The 24,563-nt window shown below is 37.9% G+C and overlaps 1 protein-coding gene across 1 annotated transcript in view; it reads left to right on the top strand.

Annotated features, from left to right (window-relative positions):
- The window catches only part of LOC111151399 (nemo like kinase), a 167,218-nt gene that overhangs the window by 124,650 nt on the left and 18,005 nt on the right, over positions 1–24,563 (top strand). Inside the window, exons 4-7 of the mRNA XM_022509393.1 lie at positions 11,840–11,946; positions 13,388–13,473; positions 18,210–18,419; positions 21,737–21,838. Of these exons, the coding sequence (XP_022365101.1) occupies positions 11,840–11,946; positions 13,388–13,473; positions 18,210–18,419; positions 21,737–21,838 (505 nt within the window). The remainder of the gene's footprint in view (positions 1–11,839; positions 11,947–13,387; positions 13,474–18,209; positions 18,420–21,736; positions 21,839–24,563) is intronic.

The following is a 24,563-nucleotide window of genomic DNA, read 5'->3' as shown; positions in this document are numbered from 1 at the left end:
AAATGGCATATGGTAGGCCCAAAAATGCTTTTCAGCAAACTGAGATAATCCCTTGGCAAACTGTGGGGTTATTTCTTAGTTGAGGCTGTGGCCTACTAGTGACAGAACTAAGACTAATTCAGGTGCTAGAAGAAATGAATAAGAGTACTTGTGTGGATTTGGGCAATTACTTGAGATATCTTCGGATTCAGTTCCTTCCAAAAGGAAAGACTCAAACTCGAAAAGAGAACTATTAGTTCTTTATAATAGCCTGTGACTTGTGTTGTAAGAATTCTTTGAGATAATTCAAAGTGCTTAGAATGTGCCTGGTGCATAGTAAGAACTCAGTGAGTGTTAATTGCTTTTATTTTTATTATTTCTCATGTGTTTAAAAAAAATTTTTTTAGGTGAACCATCTTAAGGAAACCAAATGTAGTAAGTGTTTCTATAGATAGAGGTAAATTGCCAGTTAGAATGTTCATCTAATTTAGAAATCCAGTAGGAGCTGAAGAAATCTCAGTGGTTTTTCTCACATTTTTTTAAGATTTATTTTTAGGCAATCTCTACATCCAGTGCAGGGCTCGAACTTATAACCCCAAGATCAAGAGCTGCATGCTCTTCTGACTGAGCCAGACAGATGCCCTGGTTTTCTTACATGTTTAAAGGTCTAAATCTCTGTAGTTACTAGAATTTAGCAGTCCTAATAATTTAGAGATTTATCTCTTTAGAAGAGTATCTCTTGGTTGGGCTACTTAGTTTCTCTTATTTCTATTGGCTATGTGATCCAAGTCTGGCATAGTCAGTTGCAGATCAGTGCCTAAGGGGCTTTACGAGATTAACAGCCATGACACTGTTGTAATCTTTGAGCAAATCTATTTTAATTGCTTATTTAATCATCCCTCTCCCTTGTTAGACTATAAAGTCAGTGAAGGCAGTGACATTCTTGTGCCACACTATTGTATTTTCAGTGTCTAGAACAGTGTCTGGCACATGTTTCTATTCAGACTATTTGTTGGAGAATGGAGAGTGACTTCCCATTTGAAAACACATGGCAAGGAAGGGATTCTAAAAGATGTATCATGTATTATAGTATTGAATTTCTGATTTTTGTTTGAAAACTGATTTTGCAACAGTGCAAGTAATGGCATTCTCATGAATTTCATTTTCTCTCTCAATGGTAAACAAAGTGAAGGAAATTCCATGGAAAAGAACAGACTGCAGAATTATTACAACCCAGATTTGATTCCAAGCTCTGTGTTTACAGCTTAAGCTCTCCCAGCCTCTGTGTGCCCATCTCTTAAATAAAGATAGTTTCAAATTAGGCATTTTAAGAATTGAATGAGGTGACATACAAAATGGCACAAAGAAGCTTCAACAAAAAGTTAGGTTCCTTTCTCTTTTTCTTCTCCTCATAGCACATAATTAAAAGTAAGTCGGGGGCGCCTGGCTGACTCAGTCAGCAGAGAATGCAACTCTTGATCTCGGGGTTGTAAATTCAAGCTCCATGTTGGGTGTAGAGATTACTTAAAAATAAAATCTTTAAAAAAAAAGTAATAATTCATCTTTTCTTTATTTCAAAGTAATCTGCATACTGTGATGATACTTGGATAAGAAATGGGAATACTAGCAGTCAGGCTTCTAGGGAAAACAGGTTGGTGGGGTAGAGAATGCACTAGACCAGAAACTGGGAAACCAAAGGTAATAGCTTTTTTCGGACTGGGAATGTGACCCGGGATAAATCACATAACCTCCCTGGCCTGAGTTTGTTTCTATTAAGTGATATCCCCCAGTGACTAACAATATTTGAGAAAACATCAAAAGCACTGTTTTCTACCCTGTTAAAAATAAGTTTCTAAAATGTCAACATTAGCAAGAATAACAGATTGGCAACAAAAAGGTTTTTAAAACAATGTGGAAACACTGTTGTTTGTCTTGGGCACTTGAGGCATCAGGGATGTCCCCCCCCCCCCATTTATTGTTAATTTGCATCGCTCATTTTTCTGAAGCAAATCAGTACATTTAGAAATCCATATTTCGTGGAGCTACTTAACTAATTGCTGTAATCAGCAACAATTTATTTTATAACAGGGCTGTTCAGATCATTCTGAGGTTGGTATACCGTGCAGTGTTTTTTATTATCATATTTTTAATGATGAGATTTAATAGGGGAAAATGGTTAATCTGTTAATACTCTCCTGAAAATCCTAACTTTAATCCTATATTTGCTCTTTACCCAAAGGTAACTTAAACGACCATAGCAAAGTCATTGACCCAGTGGGTACACCAGCTGTTGGAGAGGCTGTCCCATTTAGAAGGACCTAGAGAGAGAAAGCATACCCTGTTTTCCCTCTTATTTGGAGACCCTCATTAAATTACTCAGAAACAATAATCAGATAGCTGCTGTTCAAGTTAATGGCACCTCTGAGTCCCTGTCAAGAGAGCTTTATTTAATGCGCAACAGACCTGGAGTGATGCAGGTGCTTTTTCGGGCCCTCATTTAATTTAAGCTGCTTTAGTTGGCATGGCAACTAGTTGAGACATCTGGGAGACATTATGCTGGGGATTGAGACTTCAGAGGATTTTTGCTGGAATAAAGCAGAAACCTTATCATAAAGTGGTGTGTGTTGCTTCTAAATTTCTGAAACTGTATTGTTCAATCTTCAAATTCAGGAATTGTATTATACAGAGAAATCAAGTTTTTAAAGGTTGGCCTGTTCGTTGGCTTGTTTTCTATGAAGAAAAAACTCCTTTATTTGTGGAGTGAAAAATGTATTTCCCCTAAAGAATTTACTTTGCTAAACTAAAACTTGATAAAACTTATTCTCTAAAGAGTCATCATTTTAATCGCTCTCTAAAAATAATACATTTAAAATCTTTCAGTCTTTTGTGTTTAAAATATTTTAGAGGCAGTGGCTCAGTTGGCTAAGCATCTGCCTTCAGCTCAGGTCATGATCCCAGGGTCCTGGGATCAAGTCTCACATCAGTCTCATTGTGGAGCCTGCTTCTCCCTCGGCCCTCCCCCTGCTCATGCTCTCCCACTCTCTCTCTGTCTCTGTCTCTCTTTCTCTCTCTCTCTGACAAGTAAATAAATAAAACCTCTAAGAAATAATAAACATTAAAAAATAATGGGCGCCTGGGTGGCTCAGTGGGTTAAGCCGCTGCCTTCGGCTCAGGTCATGATCTCAGGGTCCTGGGATCGAGTCCCGCATCGGGCTCTCTGCTCAGCGGGGAGCCTGCTTCCCTCTCTCTCTCTCTCTCTCTCTCTGCCTGCTTCTCTACTTGTGATCTCTCTCTGTCAAATAAATAAATAAAATCTTTAAAAATAATAATAATAATAATATTTTAGAGGAGAGGAAAGCCCCTCTGCACACAGGTAATAAACAAAATGGTAAAGGTAGACAGGAGCTCTATGAAGTTTTACCCTAGACTTTCTGGTTAATTTAAGAGTTTATCAACCTACCCCATTCAAATTTTTTTTTCATTTGTATTAAGCTTTTTATTTTAATTCCAATGTAGGTAACTTACCATGCTGTTAGTTTCAGGTGTACAATATAGCCATTCAGCAATTCTCCACATCCCTCAGTGCTCTATCTCATTCTCTTGTAAGTCAGCTTATCGTCTTAAGCAAAAGTATAAAAGTAGCACTCTCCTTTCTTAAGTAGTATAACAGGCAATTGAACAAAAGGTTTTTCAGGTACACAGATCCTGAAGACAGTGACATGGTAATCTAGTCATTTGTGTGTAGCAGGGGGAATACCTGATGGTTTATATTTTATAAGAAATTACACATGTATGTATGTGGTCTTAGTAGAGAAGATTTGACTTTACCATGTGAAATCATGCTTTATATTCATTTTTAGTGCCTTGCTTTTCATTTTTTTTTTTTAAGATTTTGTTTATTTATTTGACAGAGAGAGAGAGATCACAAGTAGGCAGAGAGGCAGGCAGAGAGATGGGGGGAAGCAGACTCCCCACCGAGCAGAGAGCCTGATGCAGGGCTCGATCCCAGGACCCTGAGACCATGACCTGAGCCAAAGGCAGAGGCTTAACCCACGGAGTGCCCCTTTCTTTTCATTTTGATACCTGATATACTTTTCTCTGTGTTAGGGTTGAACCATATGAAATTATTATTTTTCTTGGTCAGTAATGGTCTAGTATTGTCAGTTCAAATCCAATAGATTTAGAGTGAACAACACCCTGATCTGGAAATAATATGTTTCATAATGCTAAATGAAATGTAAGAATTTTTTTCTGAGATGAATAATTATTTATAAAATATCTGGTTATAGAACCTACCCATTCCAGCCAGCCAATGTTTTCCTTTTCCCCTTTCTTTGAAAATGTAGTCTCTGTTAGAAGAAAGCATATGACATTATTTCATACTTTTCTCGGTTTTTGGCTTCTGTGTCATTTACTCCCTTTATAAGTCAAAGCAAAATTTTTCAAGTGCCAGCAATATGAATTCAACCCAATAACTTGAAAATTAAGATGTTTTCTCTCTACTACTTGCATGCATACCAACTGTCACTACTAACAGTAAAGATTTTGGCATCACAACTTGGCTGCCTGTTTTGTAGATATGAAAGGCAGAATAGAATATAACCTGCTCTTCACTTCCATGCGAGAAATTTTCAATCCTTACAGGAACAAAAAGTTACCAGACTCAGCAGACATGACTGACATGTGTCATACTGTCTTCAGGATTTTTTTTTTTTCCTGAGTAAAATCTCAAGTTAACAACACTTAATAGAGTGATGGCAGCTGTAAAGTTTTTCTGTTTTTGTTGTAGTTGTTTATGTATAATGTTTCTGGTTTTGGTCCCTTGAGATTTTGGAACCAGCTCAAGAATATTGGGACTTTTGGTTAAGGCTTAATGGTACAAGTAGAAGTTTTTTCCTGTCTCTATGATTAGATTTTCTAGTGGGTGGAAATGATGAAATAGAGAAAATAAAGATTTCCTAGTGGGGAAGAAATTTTTTAAGTATATACAAGAGGGAAATAGTAAGATTCAGATCTTCTTTTTCTGTCTTGCAGAAGACTAAATCTTTATTCCCTAAGCCAGCAGAGCTGAGCTGTGGTGTCTTTGGCCCCTTCCCCAACTCATACAGAACCCTGGCAGCCTGGCTTGTGCCTTCTAAGAGAGAAGTTTGGAAGGCTCTTCTCCAGAGAAATGGATTTACCCAAGAGAAAGGATCTATACATGATTGAGGATTCCTCATGAAATAAAACTGTAAAACTCTAAGCCGTCTCACAAAGCTACATTACAGTCACACAGTAATAACCTAAACGACCAGTGACAGGGATTGCTTAAGTCATGACATATTCCAAAAAATGGAATACTATTTAAGCACTTAAAATTATGTAAAAGAACTATATATCGTGGAAAGTATTCACAAGTTACTTTAAACGAAAAAAGGTATATGTCATACATTCTACTTCAGCACCGTAATTCCACTTAAAGGAATGTGTGAGAAAATAATCAGATTCACCTAAAAGATATGGGTAGATAGAGATATATGATGTTTATCTCAGGTTTATTTAAAGTTAAAGTCAGAAATAACTTGGATTTTCAACAATGATAGATTGGTTAAATGAATTCTATTTGTACATTAGAACTCTCTAAGGTCATAAGAATTCTGCTTTATTAGAATTATAATAGGAGAAAATCCCTATATTTTATTAAGTTAAGAAGACTGGCAGCAATACCATGTATATGTTATAATTCCAATTTCAAATATACATATATATAGATAAATATACATGTACAATATTTTCACAAAGATGTAAGTTCATTCAAAGAGCTAGGATTCTGGGTAGTTTTTCTTTTCCTTGGTTTTTTTGTATTTCCCTAGTTTTCTATAGTGGAAGTTGGGTGTTTTTTTTTTGTTTTTTTGTTTTTTTGGGTTTTTTTAACTTTTTTGGAAATTTTCTGTGGAAAAGTAGAGACAATAGTGTAATAACTGTCACATTTACCCAACACAGATTTAACAATTATTCATCATTTTTCCAATCTCTTCTCCTCCCTTTTATTAAGGGTCTAGAAAAGGAAGGCTGGAGTTATTCTAAACAAGATCCCAAACATCAAATTATTTTACCTACAAATATTTAAATATGCATTTCTAACTATTAAGGACTTTAAAAAACTTAACCATTATGTCATTATCACATCTAATAAAATTATCTAATTTCTTACTGTTCCCTGATTTCCTTAAAGATCTCATTTTAAATCAGGTTTGTTTGAATCAGGTTCTAAACAAAGTCCTTATATTGCATTTGGTTATTACATCTTTTGAGACTCTCTTATCCCAAACATTCCTACTTCCTCTTCCCCTCACATATCCATCCCCCTTTGTTTTTGTTATTTATTTGTTGGAGAATTTTTCCTGAAGAGTGTTCCACATTGTGTTTAGCGGATTACTTCTTCATGGTGTCTTGTTCTTTTATTCCCCATATTTCTAGTAAACTGGTCATTGGAGCTAGAGCATTGATTATATTGAGGTTTGTTTTGGGGGTTTTTGTTTTGTTGTTTTTGTTATTCTGAGAGAGGCTTCACGGGGTGGGGGAGGGACAGAGGGAGAAAGAATATTAAGCAGGTTCCATGCCCAGCACAGAGCCCAAAATGGGGCTCAACATGGGACTTGATCTCACAACACTGAGATTATGACCCAAGCCGAAATCAAGAGTCTGGCGCCTAACCAACTGAGCCACCCAGGCACCCCTATATTGAGGTTTTTTAAAGACATGAATATTTTCTGGCAGTGGTGTGAATGTCACAAAGACATAATACCGCAAATTAAGTGTAGCTGGGGTTGAGTGGTAGACTGAGGTGATGCTGATCAGTTTCCCTTTCAAATGGTTTTAGCAGCCATTGATAATTGGTGCTTGTATCCATGATGTCATAGAGGTTGAAAAATGGCAATTTTTTTTTTACTCATGTAATATCGCTTCTGCATTGATTAGCTGAAAGTCTTCTATAAGAAACACAGTGAACATTCAGTATAATTTATTACAGCTTTTAAAATGATAACTCACAAAAAGAAGGGAAGATAAAATCCAGCCATTGAAACAATCTTAAACATAGTCAAGTCCAATTTTACTACTGTGTAAACTTAGGTTACTTGCCTTCTGTTAGCCTCAATTTCCTCATCTATAATTGGGAATACTACCATCTCCTTGCAGGAATGCCATGAAAATCAGATGAGGTGATATATTTAAAATACTTAGTAGAGTACCTAGTGGGTATTCCATATGTGTGTGTGTGTGTGTACACATACATACACATACTGTATTTATAGTTCATTTACCCAACAGTTGTTTATAGGAGACTTAACTGTGTGCAGACATGTGTCTGAGAATTTGGGAAAGACTTGTGAACAAAACAGACAAAAACACTTGCCCTCTTGGGGCAGGGTTGGGGAGACAGATAAACAGTAAACATAACAAGTAAATTATATAGGATAAGTACTAAAGGAAAAGAGACAAAGTAGAGCTGTGCAGGTGGGTAGCTATTGTATAAGGCATGCAAGATGCAGTATTAGAATGGTCCAGGTAGGCCTCCTTCAAAAGATACGGTTTGAACAAAAACACAAAGGAGGTGAAAGAGTTATCCATGGTGTCTGGGAAAGCCCATTCCAGGCAGAGGGAACTGCTAGAGCAAAGGCCTAAGGTCAGAGTGTGTCTAGCATGTTTAGAAAATAGCAAAATAGCAGAAATGATAGTAGAGAAGGTCAGAGAAGTAAGGAGGACAGACCATTTATGGCCCTGTTAAGGACATTTTAATGACTTTGGCTTTGACTCTAAATGAAATGGGAAACTTTTGCAGAAGAGTGACATAATCTGGCTTTCAATTAAGAAAATGTCCTGTGAAATGTAGCCAAGAAAATAAGATGAATTGATGAATGGAAAGAGCCAAAGATAAACATGTACTAAAGCAAATACGGCAAAATGTTAAGTGTAGAATCTAAGGGGTGGCTGTATATATATGGGTGATCACTATTTAATTTTTTCAACTTTTCCATGTGTTTAAAATTTTTTATAAGAAGAAATTTTAAGTGGGGCGCCTGGGAGGCTCAGTGGGTTAAAGCCTCTGCCTTAGACTCAGATCATGATCCCAGAGTCCTGGGATTGAGCCCTGCATCCAGCTCTCTGCTCAGCGGGGACCCTGCTTCCCTGCATCCCCCACGCCTGCCCCTCTGCCTACTTGTGATCTCTGTCAAATAAGTAAAATCTTAAAAAAAAAAAAAAAAGAAGAAGAAATTTTAAGCTATTAAGAAAAAATCTAAATCTAATCCTGGTAATAATATAATCTAACTGATATGTATTGTTTTATAGAATGAGTCTAACATGTCACTGAAGACTCTCCTTAGGAAATTCTACATGTAAAATCCCATTTTCTCACTAACCTTCATTACAGAGTGGAATGTAATTCTTTGGAAAGAATCTGATTAATAAAACCTAGAATAAAAGTAACTTAAGAATATGAAAACATTAAAATTACATATATATAATATATGATATAAAATAGAGTATATTTCTTATATATTCTGTATATATTATATAATAGAGTAACTGTCAATATATAGACAATTAGAAATAAAAGCATCAAAATTTATTCTGGCTTGTGTGTCTTAGAAATCTAAAGGTCTTGGGCCAAGGGAGGTGACAGTGGACATGATAAGAAGTAGTCTAATTCTGTGGCTAAATTTTGAAAGAGCCAACAGGATTTTCTGATGGATTAGAGGTAGAATAAGATAAAGAGAACTCTAGGATGACTCCAAGGTTAGCGGCTTGTGGTATGAGCAGCTTGCTGGAAAAATAGGTTTGCTCTAACAAAGCTTACGACTAAAATAAATGATTTGGTGGGGGATAGAGAATACACGTTTGGACAGTTTGGGACAGTTTGTGAGATGTCATTTAGACATCCAGAGGAGATGATGCGTAGACAGTTTGATAAACAAGGCTGGACTTAAGGAAACAAGATTAACTAGAGATATAAAGTTGGGAGTCACCTGCATGTATATTGTTTAAAGTCTTGGGATTGGATCCAATTTCCCAAGAAAATGAGTGTGCAAAGACAAGAGAACCAAACCCTGAGGCATTTCAACATTAAATGATTGGAGAAGGGAAACAACAAAGAATTGAGAACAACCAGTGAGAGAAAAGAAAAGCCGACAGTTGGGTGTTCTAGAAGCCATTTGAAGAAAACGTCTCAAGGGTATTTTGAGTGTGTGTCGAGTGTTACCAGTTATTAATTCTCCTCCCTACTCTCAAGTTGTTACCACTTGCTTTTGCTAAAATGTTAAATTAGAAGAGTTTTTAAATCATTCTGCCCAGATAATGACCACTTGTAAGAGTCTTTAAAGCTCATAAAGGTAAAATCCAAAGCCCTAACAGCACTTTTTAAAAATTTAAGTTTTGAAGGCAAACTCCTTCTCATCTTTATTTTTATATTCCTAGCATTTACCCTTACAGCGAGCATATAAGTGCTAAAATAGGAGACCTGGGACCGTCTTCGTTCATTTATAGTTAATGCTAAGCACACTAAGACTACATCAGCCCCTTAAGATGGTCTGTCTTCTAGCTGTGGGACAATACTGATACTGTGTTTTACAGGCTGTCAGATGGGTTGTCCTTTCAGAAGATTCCATAATACCGCTCTGGAAGAAGAAAGGTAGGATCTGAAGAGCTAAGGAAGAAAGCAGAATAACTCTGCAGCCCAGTAACAGCTCTGCTTTGTTGTTGCTGTTTTGCCTTTCCCTGCTTTCAGTTGTACAGGGCTAGGGGAGTTTTAGTGTTTTAACTCAAAATGCGAAACTGACTTTCTCCGTGTCCAAAGAATTTGAAACCTGGTAGGAATCTCCTGAAATCAAGGGTACTCTCCCCTTGTCTTAAGGAAGGTTAAATTTAAATTATAAAATTCACCCAAACTTGTAATGAGTCCTTAACTGTGTGCAGGGTAAGACATGAATTTGCCCTATTTTAAATATAGCAAAAGAGTTACCTTCACAAGAGTTCTGAATTCCACCTCTTCATTGCTCCCTGGGCTCCAGCCAGCCAGCCTTTGATCATCTGCAATGTGTTGTTTGAACAAAACCCTGAGGGTATTAAAGTACAAAGCATAGGAAGCTTCAAACTTAATAAAGGAGCCATAAATGTAAAAAAAAAAAAAAAAAAAGTTAAATGAATTAAGATTGTGGGTAGATTTGGATTTTAACTAATCATTTTGCACATTTCTAGGAGTACTATTCTTTGTAAAGTAACTTACGCCACTGTTGATGGGTAGGTTGTCATCCTTTCCATGGGTGCCATGGTGGCCTAGAGTGAGACACCCACCACCCCTCTCTTGTTTGGATTCAAAGGATGCTCCAGTAACACGTTTGAATAGACCCGAGACTATTTGGTCTTCACATTCTTCCTGGCCTGGCTATCATTTAAAACGTTTATCCTTGGGGCTGCTGGGTGGCGCAGTTGGCTAAGAGTCTGCCTTTGGGCTCAGGTCGTGATCTCAGGGTCCTGGGACCGAGCCCTACATTGGGCTCCCTGCTCAGCTGGGAGCCTGCTTCTCCCTCACCCTCTGTTGCTCCCCCTGCTTGTGTTCTCTTGCTCGTGCTGTCTTTCCCTTTCCAATAAATAAAATCTATAAAAAATAAGTTAAAATGTTTATTATATTTGAGAAGATACTTGCCAATGACATATCCAATAAAGGGTTATTTTCCAATATACAAAGAACTTATGCAACTGAACCCCCCCCCACCAAAATATCAGTTAAAAATAGGCAGAAAACAGACATTTCTCCAAAGACATACAGATGGTCAACAGATACATGAAAAGATTCTCAACATCTCTTGTCATCAGGAAAATGCAAATCAAAACTACAATGAGATGTCAGCTCATACCTATCAGAATGGCTAAAATCAACAACGCAAGAAACAACAGGTGTTGGCATGCATGTGGAGAGAAAAGAGCCCTGGTGCATTGTTGGTGGGAACACAAACCAGTATAGCCACTGTGGAAAACAGTATGGAGGTTCCTCAAAAAAAAAAAAGTATAACTGCCTTAGGATCCCATAATCTCACTACTGGGTATTTACTCCCAAAATACAAAAAGCCTAATTCAAAGGGATATGTGCACCCCTATGTTTATTGCAGCATTATTTACAACAGTCAATTTGTGGAAGTAACCCAAGTGTCCACTGATAGATGAATAGATAAAGAATATGTGGTATGTAGATACACAATAGAGTATCAAGAGGAATGAACTCTTGCCATTTGCAGCAACTGTGGATGGATCTAGAGAGTATAATGCTAAACAAAACAAATCAGTTGGAGAAAGACAAATGCCAGATGATTTCACTCATCTGCGGAATTTAAGAAACAAAACAGACGAACAAAGGGAAAAACCAGACTCTTAACTGTAGAAAACAAATACTGGAGAGGGTGATTGGGATCGGTGAAGAGGGATTAAGAGTGCATTTATCAGGATGAGCACTGAGTACTGTATAGAATTGTTGAGTCACTATATTGTACACCTGAAACTAACAGAACACTACGTTAACTACATTGGAATTAAAAACTTAATTTTAAAAGTGTTTATCCTTATTTTTCTTTTATAATACTGATTATAGAGACAGTTTATCTCTGTTGACTTTGAATAGTGAATTCTTTAATTTTGGCCATTTGTTGTTTTTTTTTTTTTTTATTTTGTGAGGGCTGGAATTTTTACTTCTGTCGTGCTGTCTAGAAGCTTTTTTTCCCTAAGCTTTTTCCAGCTTTAATAATGGAAGTTATTCTTTACACCTGCTGCCTACTTTGGGGGATTGGGGGCTGAATTCTCGGAATTCTCCTTAACTTAAAACTTCAAGATATGTTGTCACAGAATTGATGCAGAGTGACTTACATAAAATTATCGTCTCTCCTCAGCCACTCAGCTCAGATCATGTCAAAGTTTTTCTTTATCAGATTTTGCGAGGTAAGCTTTCCTTTGTGAAGAAAACTGTAGTGTCACTGTATAAAGTAAAATGTTTTGCTTTTCATTTGAACTTTAATCTGACCTTCCAAGGCTTTTTTCTTCCCTAACGATTTTTTTCTTTTGACCAAGGTATTTTAAAAATCTCTACACTTGACGTTAAATAAGAAGCTTTTAAGGGTGGCCAAATGGTTCGTATTTCCATGGATGGAAGAGAAAGGCCTAATTCATTACTCAGTTGAGTAGGTTAATGTAGGGAAGGTAAATAAGCAGGATGGTTTGTGGAACCCTGTGGTCTGTCACAAAGTTCACTCTAAACAGGAATATGCGGTGATTCCATTGAAAAATAACTGTTCCCTTCCCTGTGGATGACGTTTATTCTTCAAGTTTTGTCAGTGTTGGTTGATATACCTGAGTACAACTCTAAAAAAACCAAAATGACTCTTAAAAGCCAAAGGATCGAGGAGGCTGAGAAACAGCTAGCTAGGTGATTCTCCAGATTCTCATTAGAGAGCGCCAACTTGAGGGAGAGGCAGTGTGAGCCGACATTCCTGGAGCTGCCTCTGGCCATCAGGTTTGTCCTTTGGAATTTTGCTGTTACAAATGGAGAATTGTTTAAAGCTGAAACAGCTTTCTTACCTAGTAAAATATTCTCCCTCAGCTCCCACACCAGAATTCAGAGATTCAGGTATTCTTTATGGAGATTAAAAAGCATCTGCCAACAGAATGAAAACACACACAAAGTATTAAAACTAGGATGTTCACTCTCCATAGATTTGTTGCTATTCTATGGCAGAACGAAAATATTGGATATTGGATTTTTTTTTACCTTGTAAAATATACATATATATATATATATATATATACATATATATATATATGCTGTGTTTTATTCAGAAGACTCAGCCTTGAGGCTGTGACCTTTTTCTAAAAGCAGTGCTAAAGTCAGTCTTTTAAGATGTGAAAAAATAGTTGAAAGTAATTAACTATCCCTCTTGAATATCAGTGATGGGGAATACTACTGACAAACCTGGGCAGGTCACTGAATTTTGTCTGATCAGTGAAAATCTGCCCTGGGAAGGGCTCCCTGGTGGGTGATGAGGATTTGTGGGAGCTGGCTCAGAATCATAGGTTGAGCGTACCAATAGCCAAGCTCCAGTAGCCCCCAACACATAGGAGCAATCCAAGAATATTGGTATGGTCAACTTTAATTCCAGCGCCTGAAAAGCTTATCTGTAGGTTGTGTAAACCTTTGATAACACTTTATTTTACAAAATTACAGTTTTTTGAAGTAGGACTAGGTCAAGCTTTTAATAATGTTTATTATGTCATTATTTAAAGAACAACCTTAAATCCTGTATTCTCTGTTACTGTGGTTTTTCCCAGATCGTTGGTTGAGTGAAAAGAATTAAATATCTGTAATTAAATCCATTTGTTATTTCAGGTTTGAAATATCTCCATTCAGCTGGCATTTTACATCGAGACATTAAGCCAGGGAATCTCCTTGTGAACAGCAACTGTGTTCTAAAGGTAGCTTTTCAGTTTCTTTAAATATCTGAGAAAAATTCAGAATGTCAAGGTAGGTTTAAGAACAATGTGTCTTTGTGAAAGAGTTAAAGTTATTTTCATCACTTTACCAAAAATTAAAGAACTGAGTTTTCTCTAGCAATATCACTAGTCATGGCCATAGTAACTGATTTGTCATCTTGACTCATGATTTCTTCATGATAGTTTGCATATGTTTTGGAAGCACTGAAATTGGATTTACAGTGTGACCAGGAAGAAGATAGAGGAGGTAGTTTCTTTTTAGATTGCTAAAGAAAGTGTGTATCTAAAGAATTATTTCAAGACTAGTAAGTTGTTTATATGAGAATGAAGTATAGCTTTTATAAAGACTGTGTTTTGGGGGGCACCTGGTTGGCTCAATTGGTTAAGCGACTGCCTTCAGCTCAGGTCATGATCTGGAGTCCCAGGATCAAGTCCCACATCGGGCCCCCTGCTCATCAGGGAGTCCGCTTCTTCCGCTGACCTTTCTCCTCTCATGCTCTCTCTCTCTCATTCTCTCTTTCTTTCTCACATGAATAAATAAAATCTTAAGGAAAAAAAAAAAAAAAGACTGTGTTTTTGCACAGCTAACATTTCTATGCCCTGTGTGACAGGTAGCTAAGTAGGGAAGTGAAAACACTGAAAAGTGAAAATACTAGGGGCACTTGGGTGGCTCAGTTGGTTAGGCACCTGCCTTTAGCTCAAGTAATGCTCCAGAAGTCCTGGGATCAAGCCCCATGTCAGGCTTCCTGCTTAGCAGAGAATCTGCTTCTCCCTCTGCCCCTCACCCTGTTCATGCTCTCTCTTGCTTGCTCTCTCAAATAAATAAAATCTTTATTGAAAAAAAAAGTTAAAAATAATATGCCAGAAAAGGGTCAAATATATTTGACTATATAGTAGCCAATTCTGCTATTCCTTCTAAAGGGGAATTGATTACAGGATTTAATTACAGTAGTAGCCTCCAAATTTCAAGCCATCAATTTCAATTTTACTTTCCCCTAGTATCTCTACCTACCCTCCACCCGTTGTTTCTTGTTAGAGTGGCTCACAAATCGCAAAATCCACATTTTGCATTTCCCTGCCTCTAATAGATGTATTAGCAGAACTCCTAGTGAGAGGCCCACCATATTTTCTCCATCATAGAAATTAGAGATAAGGGCCTTCCTAGAGTTGTGTCCTCTCTGTGTAAGCAAATTTAAATTCTATTTTATGAGTGGCTACAATATTACATGGTGCTTCAGTCTACAGTAAATATTCTTCTTAACATTCCAACTGATAATATTTGAAGAAGAAAACTTTGTTTTTGTTTTTTGTTTTAATAAAAAAATAAAGTTTATTTATATTTAAGTTTAAATAAATAAAGATTTGTTTATTTGGAAGAAAGAAGGTGCACAATGGGGAGGGGCAGAGAGAGAGGGAGAGAGAGTTCCAAGCGGACTCCATGCTGAGCACAGAGCACAATGCAGGGCTTGATCTCACTGAGATCATGACCTAAACCGAATACAAGAGTCAGATGCTTTAACCTACTGTGCCACCCAGGCACCCCAAGAAAACTGGCTTTTAGATGTTGCCTGCTTTATAAGTTATCAAGATGTCATTGTTACTTAGCTTGATGGCAGTTAAACTAAATATTAAAAGCAAGTATATAAATGAATATCATTTTATATTTTAAAAGCTTTCTTTTAAACTCTGGGCCAATTTTCTTTAAAAGCTGGTATGTTGGGACACCTGGGTGGCTCAGTAGGTTAAGCCTCCAACCTGAGCATGCCTCCAGCTCAGGTCATGATCCTAGCGTCCTGGGATCGAGTCCCACATCGGGCTCCTTGCTCAGCGTGAGCCTGCTTCCCTCTCTGCCTCTGCTGCCACTGTGCCTGCTTACACACACATGCACACGCTTGCTCTCTCTCTCTCTCTGACAAGTAAATACATAAATAAAAATCTTTTTTAAAAAAACTGGTATGTTAATACTGTGGAAAAAAACTCCCTTCATTATAGGCTTGAAGAACTGTTTCTGATGTAACTCTAGAAAGATTATTTTTTAAAAACTATCTTTCAGGGGCACCTGGGTGGCTTACTCAGTTAAGCATCTGCCTTCAGCTCAGGTCAGGATCTCAGGGCCCTGGTACAGGCTTCCTACTCAGCAGGGAGTCTGCTTCTCCCTCTCCCCTGCCCCCACTCATGCTCTCTCTTCTTTCTCTCAAATAAAATCTTAAAAAAAAAAAAAAAAGCTATCTTTCATATTTTCCCTGGAAACAACTAGTATTGTAGTTTAGTCTCTTTCCACAGAGAAATGAATTGTTCCCAGTGTCCACTAAAGTAAACATTCCTTCTATAGGTCATTGAGTTTATTTCCCCGCTACCTTTCCACTTTTTAAAAAGAGTTGCGGGGCACCTGGGTGGCTTAGTGGGTTAAAGCCTCTGCCTTCTGCTCAGGTCATGATCCCAGAGTCCTGGGATCAAGCCCCGCATCGGGCTCTCTGCTCGGCAGGGAGCCTGCTTCCCTTCCTCTCTGTGCCTGCCTCTCTGCCTACCTGTGGTCTCTGTCTAATAAATAAATAAAATCTTAAAAAAATAAAGAGAGTTGCACCCTATCCCCATAACCCTAATTTAATTTTAAAAACAAATTTTTTTAAACCTTAGGAATTCTTTATTCTGTTCAGACCAAATCAATTTTATGACGGCTTAAGCCAGTTTCTTCTTATTTTGGTTTCCGGTTTGAGAACTTCACAAAGCATTGTGTTTAGAACCTGTTTTGTTTGGTGCCATTACCTGCTTGAGGTCCATTTTTCAGATAATCTCTTATAGTATTATAACTTCTAGCTACATGGACAAGTAACTAGAGGAATATGTCATTAAATGAATAAACAACACAAAGATCAGGATAAACTGAAATTGTGCCCCACTCCTTTGACTTGTCTTAGCAGCCTACTTTTAAGTCCCAAAATGGAGTTCCAAGCTCCAGACACTGATTATCTTCTCAAATGTACAAATTCATCAAAAATAACTATGATAAAGCATTTCTTTTAAATTAGTATCCTTTCATATTCTGAATATATTTTGTTTCCTATTAAGCACAAAATGGATAATTTTGTTGGAAATCTCATTATCTTTTTGGTTATCTGATCATATAAGCTTCTTACTTTGGGTTTAGCTTGTCTTCCAGATAAATTGCCAAAAATGACTCCAGACAGACTGGTCTTTTTAACAAAGGACTTGCTTTATAACAGAAAACATTTCCTGTCCGGTGGGTGGTTGCTTGTTTTTTCTTGTTTTGTTTTTTGTTTTTTTACTATAAATACAATAAAGATAGAGGAAAATGGATTTAAGTTCTTTGGTTTTATTTTGTTTTAAAAGATATCCTAAAACATCATGGCCAAGGAAGAGAGTTTTTTAAATATGTGTTATTTGAACACTAGCCTTTGGGAGAATTTGATAAGCAACTTAGAGTTTTGGGGTTGGTTTGTTTTGTTTTGTTTTTCCTTTTTGGTATGGTTCTCAAACATTTTTAAAGCTGCCAGACCCTTTTTTTTTTTTTCCAAATAAAATCTTATGCTGCAACCTCAACTTAGAAAACAGTGTTAGTTCATCACTTATAATATTGACTCATGAAGTTGATCAGTGAGGATGCTGGAGTTTGGAAAGCCGTTACTCTCTTATCTTAACCTCAGTGCTCCCACATTTTTTTTTGGTGGCCCAGTATTAAGAAAATCTAATTTTCTTAATATGAGAAATTCCTGAAAATAAGCAGAAGTTGCTGGTGGTGCTGCTGCTGCTGTCTGCCAACAGCTCACCTTGCAACCTCAGCATCCTTTTCAATGAAACAGAAATAACAAGAAAAGATTTATTCCCAGGTCTGCATATAAATTAACCAATCGTTCTCATTTACTATTGTGTTACCGGGCTCTAGCATACTACCCAAACCATAAGAGGTATTCAGTTAAATATTTACAGCACAAAGAAATGAGTGAAACTAGTAACATTGGTATTCTACAGTGTAGTACATTTTGACATATGTATTTGAGTGTGAATAGTATTTTAAATAGATAGGTACATGGGAAGTTGAGGACTCAGTTTGAAACCCATAGGTATAAAGAAATTTTACTATGTGTATTCCATAAAGATGGTAAACATAGCTCAGGAGGTCTTTAAGATAGGCCCCCCCCTTTTTTTCCCTATAATTCCTTGATAAGCCTTGAAAATACATAGTTTGGTTTCTACATTAAACCTGGAAATATGCATTGAGCTGTCTTTTTGCTTTGCTTATCAGTTAAAAAGATGAGCGAGAAGAATTTTTTTTTTTTTAAGATTTTATTTATTTGACACAGGGAGAGCACAAGCAGGGGGAGTGGCAGGCAGAGGGAGAGAGAGAAGCAGGCTCCCTTGCAGAGCAGGGAGCCCAATGCAGGATTCTATCCAGGACCCCAGGATCATGACCTGAGCCAAAGGCAATCGCTGAACCAATTGAGCCACCCAAGCACCTAAGAAGAATATTTTTAAGATACATCATTTTATGTAGAAATAAGGAAGTTTGAGACTTTTTTCCTCTTTTACAAATAAGAGCAAATCATATATTGACACAAATATACAATACCTGTGTGATTGAAAACTTTTCAATGTTCAGAGATATATCAAGATTCCAATTTTTTGCTTATTGTGTTTTACTTTATATATCTGTAAATATATTTGTCTCTTACAATATTTTTATAATCTTTTCTATTTAGATTTGTGATTTTGGATTGGCCAGAGTGGAGGAATTAGATGAATCCCGTCATATGACTCAGGAAGTTGTTACTCAGTATTATCGGGCTCCGGAAATCCTGATGGGCAGTCGTCATTACAGCAATGCTATTGACATCTGGTCTGTCGGATGTATCTTTGCAGAACTACTAGGACGAAGAATACTGTTTCAGGCACAAAGTCCCATTCAGCAGGTATGATTTTACTTTAGGCTTTAGTAGCTTTCAATTCTGTTACAGATTTAAAGGAAAAACTGCCTTGCACACGTGTCTTGGGCTTATTCGTTGTACTGTCTAAATTGCTTTCGGCAAATTGAGGTTCACTTAAAATTCAGAAAGTTAGGAAGTTGAAGATGACAGAGAGATTCATTCTGTAACTTACGAACCTATTAGAGGGAGTGTTGACTTTATCACATGCATGGATGCATAGCAGCTGACTCCTGTAACAATTTGCACAGGTGTAATCTTCCGTAGTTAGAGGGCCTCTGTTCTTTCTGACTGAATGGGTCAGACCTGAAAATGTATTTGATGGCTTCATGTACTTACACTTTGTGCTTAGAATATAAATTGTGAGGGTTGATTTCCTTAAATCTGAACATTTAAGAACATTTCTAACCTTTATTTTGGAGCTGACATATTTATTTAAATATGGCAGAGAACATTAGAAGCTTATTAAAACGTAGCTTTAGGAAACCATTTGTGATACTTTATCTGCCCTAAGAGTGAATTCGTTACCCTCCATGTTTTCTTGGGATAATTCCTAAGTACTTTTTTATCCATAAATCTTAACAATAGTGTTTGCATGAGAATAATGTAACAATGATGTGCTTAGTCTTCAGAATCAAATTGGTGGGTTCAAATCCTAGCTCTGACACTTACTGTCTATTAATTCTTAGGCAGATTAAACCATTCTGAGGATTGTTGTGCAGATTAAAAGTAATAGGCTGAAAATGAGGCCTGGCACATAGTGAGCTCTCAACAAGTGTTAGCGGCTGTGAAAGTGATTCCAGGATGCTCGGGATGCAACGGTAAATAAGACAAAGTTAGTTCTCGCCTTTGTGCGACTTTCACATGAGACAGAAAATAAATAAGTACACAAATAAATATAAAGCTAAGTAATGATAAATTCTGTGAAGAAAAATTAAACCAGGTTAGGGATAGGAAATGATGCTAGGGCAAAGCAGTGCTAAAGGATTCTCTGAAAGGATGACATTTGAAGAGTGGCTCAAGTGAAATGAGGGAGCGAGATACTGGGTAAGTTCCAGGAAAAGGACAACCAACATAATTCAGCTCCTGAGGCAGGAACAAATGTAGCCTGTTGGAGGGATGGCATGATCCAGGGAGAAATCGTAGGAGACCAGGTCAGAGAGAGAGAGAGAGCGAGCCTGACCATGGTGACTGGATAAGGACTTTGGATTTTATTCTGTCCAAAGTGTAAGGGAAAGCTGTATGAAGGTTTTTGTTTTTGTTTTTTAAAAGATTTTATTTATTTATTTGACACACAGAGAGAGAGAGATCACAAGTAGGCGGAGAGGCAGGCAGAGAGAGAGGAGGAAGCAAGCTCCCTGCTGAGCAGAGAGCCCGACGCGGGCCTCGATCCCAGGACCCTGAGACCATGACCTGAACTGAAGGCAGAGGCTTAACCCACTGAGCCACCCAGGCGCCCCTGTATGAAGGTTTTGAGCAAGGGAGTGTTATGACTTGATTGATCACATTTTTTAAAAATCACCCTGACTACTGTGTATCTTTGTAAATAATACCTGCACTTGACCCAAAATGGAGTAATTTCTTTTATGCTCTTCTAGAAAAGAATTAACCGATACATTAGAAACTGTATCTGCTATGATCAGCATTTGAAATTATTTCTCTGCTATACATTCAGTCTATTTTTATCAAGTTTACATCTTAAAAATTGATCCTGGTGATAAAAAATTATCATATATAGTAATAATGTTGGGTACTATTGACAGTACCCACTTTACTATTTAGTTTTTTTAGAAAGTAGATTTTAATGGACTACCTGTAAGACCCATCATGTCTGGACATGAGACATGTCTACCATACAGAAAAGCTTAAATAGGGGCAACTGGTTGGCTCAGTGGTTTGAGCATCTGCCTTCAGCTCGGGTCATGATCTCAGGGTCCTGGGATTGAGCCCCGCATCGGGCTTTCTGCTCGAAGGGGAGCCTGCTTCCCCCTCTCTCTCTCTGCCTGCCTCTCTGCCTACTTGTGATCTCTGTCTGTCAAATAAATACAATCTTTAAAGAGAAAAAAAGAAAAAGAAAAGCTTAAATAAAAGTTAAGGGGTTGTTCGGGACACCTGGGTGGCTCAGTCAGTTGAGCATCTGACTTGACTTCAGCTTATGATCTCGGGGTTGTGGGATCAGCCCCACATTGTGCTTAAGATTCTCCGTCTCCCTCCCAACCTGTGTGTGTATGTATGCACACACGTGCGCATGCACGCAAATGTATGTTCTCTCTCAAATTTTTTTTTTAAGATTTATTTATTTATTTGACAGAGAGACAGCAAGAGAGGGAACACAAGCTGGGGGAGTGGGAGAGGGAGAAGCAGGCTTCCTCTGAGCAGGGAGCCCGATGTGGGACTCAATCCCAGGATCCTGGGATCATGACCTGAGCCGAAGGCAGAGGCTTTAACCCACTGAGCCACCCAGGCACCCTAAACTTCATAGTTTTGATAATTGCAAAAAATAGGGCTTTATATCTGGCAATCCCAGTACAAGGGAAAGAAGTATTCTGTAGGTAAGAATTTCCCATCCTGGAGGAATCTGAATGGCATGTTATTGCTAATTAGGTTATGAAGTTAGAACAGTTTTCACACCACAGAAAATTGTGAAGGTGGTTTCCTATCTACCAAGACTTGAGAAGACCATTTTCTGTCATGCTCAGCTGACTAAGGTGGTCTTATGCAGTGTTACAGTTTTTTCTAAGAACGACCATTTTCTGCCAGTGTAAGAGATTTCTAGAATAACTAGAATGTAAATGATGTGTACAGGCCCAAACATCAATAGCTTAGCTTTCATTTCAGATGTAAAAGTTCTGAGTATTTACTGAGTCACAGCTGCCTGATTTATGGATTAACTCCTTGATGAGCCTAAATCCATTCGAAGCATAAGAATCCATTCATTAACTGTTTGAAAAGAAGAGTCATTAGCCATGTGCAAAAGAGCAGTTCACCCCGCAAGGATCATAGATACTGTCTTATCAAGACCCAGGGCAGGTACATGCAGATTCCTATTACTATAGCCTTAGAGTGCCCTGCTTGTCAAAACGTATTTTATTTCTGTCCTATGGGTTCCTAATAACATTTTTCTGGCTTTTTTAATAGTCCAGAAAGTGAAAGTAGGGGCTCCTATCAGTTAATCTGGAACTTACCTTAAAGGCTTGTTTTCCCCCCACATTTGGTCCTCGTCTCTAAGGGCAGTGATTTAAGAGTAATGGAAAGTTGTTTCCATGAGCTCTTACTATCTGTCTGTATTTCGTGTTTCCTTGCAGCTGGATTTGATCACGGATCTTTTGGGCACACCATCGCTGGAAGCAATGAGGACAGCTTGTGAAGGCGCTAAGGCGCACATACTCAGGGGCCCTCATAAACAGGTAAATGAGAGGGCGGGGCCTATAGTTGGTAACCACCTGGGCAGGACTTCTCTTCCAACAGAATAATGATTTGAGACTTTTTAAACAAAAACATGACTTATAGGTTTTATTTAGTTTTTTAGGTCACAGTCATAAATAAGAAATTGCTAAATATTTGTCAAACCAAATAAAATATCATCATTCCCAATGCTGTGGGAGAGAGTAAATACTTCTGTAGCACTATTGCTAAGAAATGACTCCTGGCATTTTGTCTCCTGGTCTTTGATGTGTCTGGGAAAAGTTACTGGGGTGGAGCTTTCACTTCAGTGCCATGTATATCAAGATGTCTTTTCTGAATACTGAGCCAAAATACCTGGTTTCTCTTATTCCAGCCAGGAGTATGAGGCTGATTCTATTGCACTCTTACCACTCACACAGAACCATGTTTGAATGCTTGTAGAAAGGAAGTATGAAGAAGAGATTGCCAGATTTGCACTGATCAATATTGCTTGTAACCAGATAAGTCACTGCTGAGAAAGACAAAAAGATGGCTTTTATCTCCACATAAGCAGCATTTTTAAGGAGAACTTTTCCTAATCTACTTTGGACAGAACAGTTTACTGATGTGAAGAGTGAGCAAGGGAAATAGTTTTCCTAGGAACAGCAAACTGAAACAGAAAGAAGGCTTGAACAGAAAGACTCAGCAACTAATTTTCGTGGGCTCTGCCTTGGTTTCTTTTAAATTAGTCATTTATAGGGGCGCCTGGGTGGCTCAGTGGGTTAAAGCCTCTGCCTTTGGCTTGGGTCATGATCTCAGGGTCCTGGGATCGAGCCCTACATCGGGCTCTCTGCTCAGCAGAGAGCCTGCTTCCTCCTCTCTCTCTGCCTGCCTCTCTGCCTACTTGTGATCTCTGTCAAATAAATAAAATATTTAAAAATAAATAAATAAAAATAAATTAGTCATTTTTGTGCTCTGATTGATCATTACATCTGATTGATCTGAGTAGCCAAGTTTGCTACTCCTCTCAAATTACCAGCCAGACATTTTGGCAGGGTCTTGTGCCTTGCCCCTGCAGTTTCTCTCTCTAATTCCAGTGTGACTCCAAAGCTCCCATTTTCACATCATAGGGAGGGGGCAATGGGTTAAGTGTGTTCTCTTCTAAAACCAGTCTGAACTAGAAAAACAGAGATGTGGATGGTGGTATTTTATTTTATTTATTTATTTTTTTTTAAGATTTTATTTATTTGTCAGAGAGAGAGAGTACACACAAGCAGGCAGAGAAGCAGGCAGAGAGAGAGGAGGAAGCAGGCTCCCTGCCGAGCAAGGAGCCCGATGCGGGACTCGATCCCAGGACCCCAGGATCATGACCTGAGCCGAAGGCAGTGGCTTAACCCACTGAGCCACCCAGGCGTCCCAGGATGGTGGTATTTTAAATAACCCCCTGTTGGTTATATCTTTCTGTTGTATTTAGTTTATAAACTGTGAAATAATTTGAGCCCTAACTCTCTTAGAAGAGCACACAGTAAGTCTTAACCTAGAGGAAGGTTCTGTATTAATGGAAGGAATTCAAAAGATCTATTATGTTCTATTTATTGGCCATTATCAGGAATATTAAAGTAATTTATCAATACTTCATGGTAAATGTGTCCTTGGAACTAGCAAAATAATTTTCCTCTTTTCCTGACCTTAGGTCAGTAAATCTTTCCTGGCTAAATGTAACCAGTAATGAAATGTGATTAAGATCTCATACCCTGGTGCCACCCTTCCATCTCTAGAGGAATTTTAACTATTGCTAATGGTTGCCAGCTAATTAATCCTTTGTGTCAGAGCTGCTGAAGTGCAGCTGAGAGAGCAAGGCTTCCTAAGGAGTTTCCTCCCTGCCTTCTAGAACAGATCAAAATGGTAACATACTGCACCGAAGATATCTGTGCTCTCCTTTGAGCATTCCTGGCAAGTGAGTCCTTTTCCTTCTAGAAATTTTTAGAAAATCTGTTAGTTGTAAAAACCTTAAATTTTCAATTAATAAAAAATAGTTAAGTATCATATTACTGTCTAAAACAAAGGAGGGAAGAAAGTAAAATTTAAAGACCTATGTTTATTTAACTAGTTAAGTAGGTTAAGATGTTAAGCAGAGGGGCACCTGGGTGGCTCAGTGGGTTAAATTAAGCCTCTGCCTTTGGCTCAGGTCATGATCTCAGGGTCCTGGGATCGAGCCCCGCATCGGGCTCTCTGCTCAGCTGGGAGCCTGCTTCCCTCTCTCTCTCTGCCTGCCTCTCTGCCTACTTGTGATCTCTGTCTGTCAAATAAATAAATAAAAATCTTTAAAAAAAAAAAAAAGATGTTAAGCAGAATTTTTTCCTACACATTTTTACATGAACCGGCCTCTTAACAAGAATGCCTCTTAGAATTTATTTTGTTTATCATTAAGTTTTGTGATGGTCTTAAGAGAACACCATAGCTACCACTAAATTTAAATCAGCTACTGGAATATTTTGGTTTTGAAGAGAAGACTGGTAGGGTGGAAAGAAATTAGGTGACCATTTTTCCTCAAAGGCTAGATACACTTTGCACAAAACTTTAAAGTCTTTTTTTTTTTTTTTTAAGATTTTATTTATTAATTAGAGAGAGAGAGCACAAGCAGGGAGGAAGGGCAGAAGGAGAAGCTGACTGAACAGGGATCCAGATACGGGGCTTGATCCCAGGATCATGACCTGAGCCAAACACAGACGCTTTTTTTTTTTTTTT

Source organism: Enhydra lutris, unplaced genomic scaffold, assembly GCF_002288905.1.
Source record: "Enhydra lutris kenyoni isolate GAN:26980312 unplaced genomic scaffold, ASM228890v2 scaffoldscaffold26, whole genome shotgun sequence".
Classification (NCBI taxonomy): Eukaryota; Metazoa; Chordata; class Mammalia; order Carnivora; family Mustelidae; genus Enhydra; species Enhydra lutris.
This window is presented reverse-complemented; position numbering and strand designations above follow the sequence as displayed.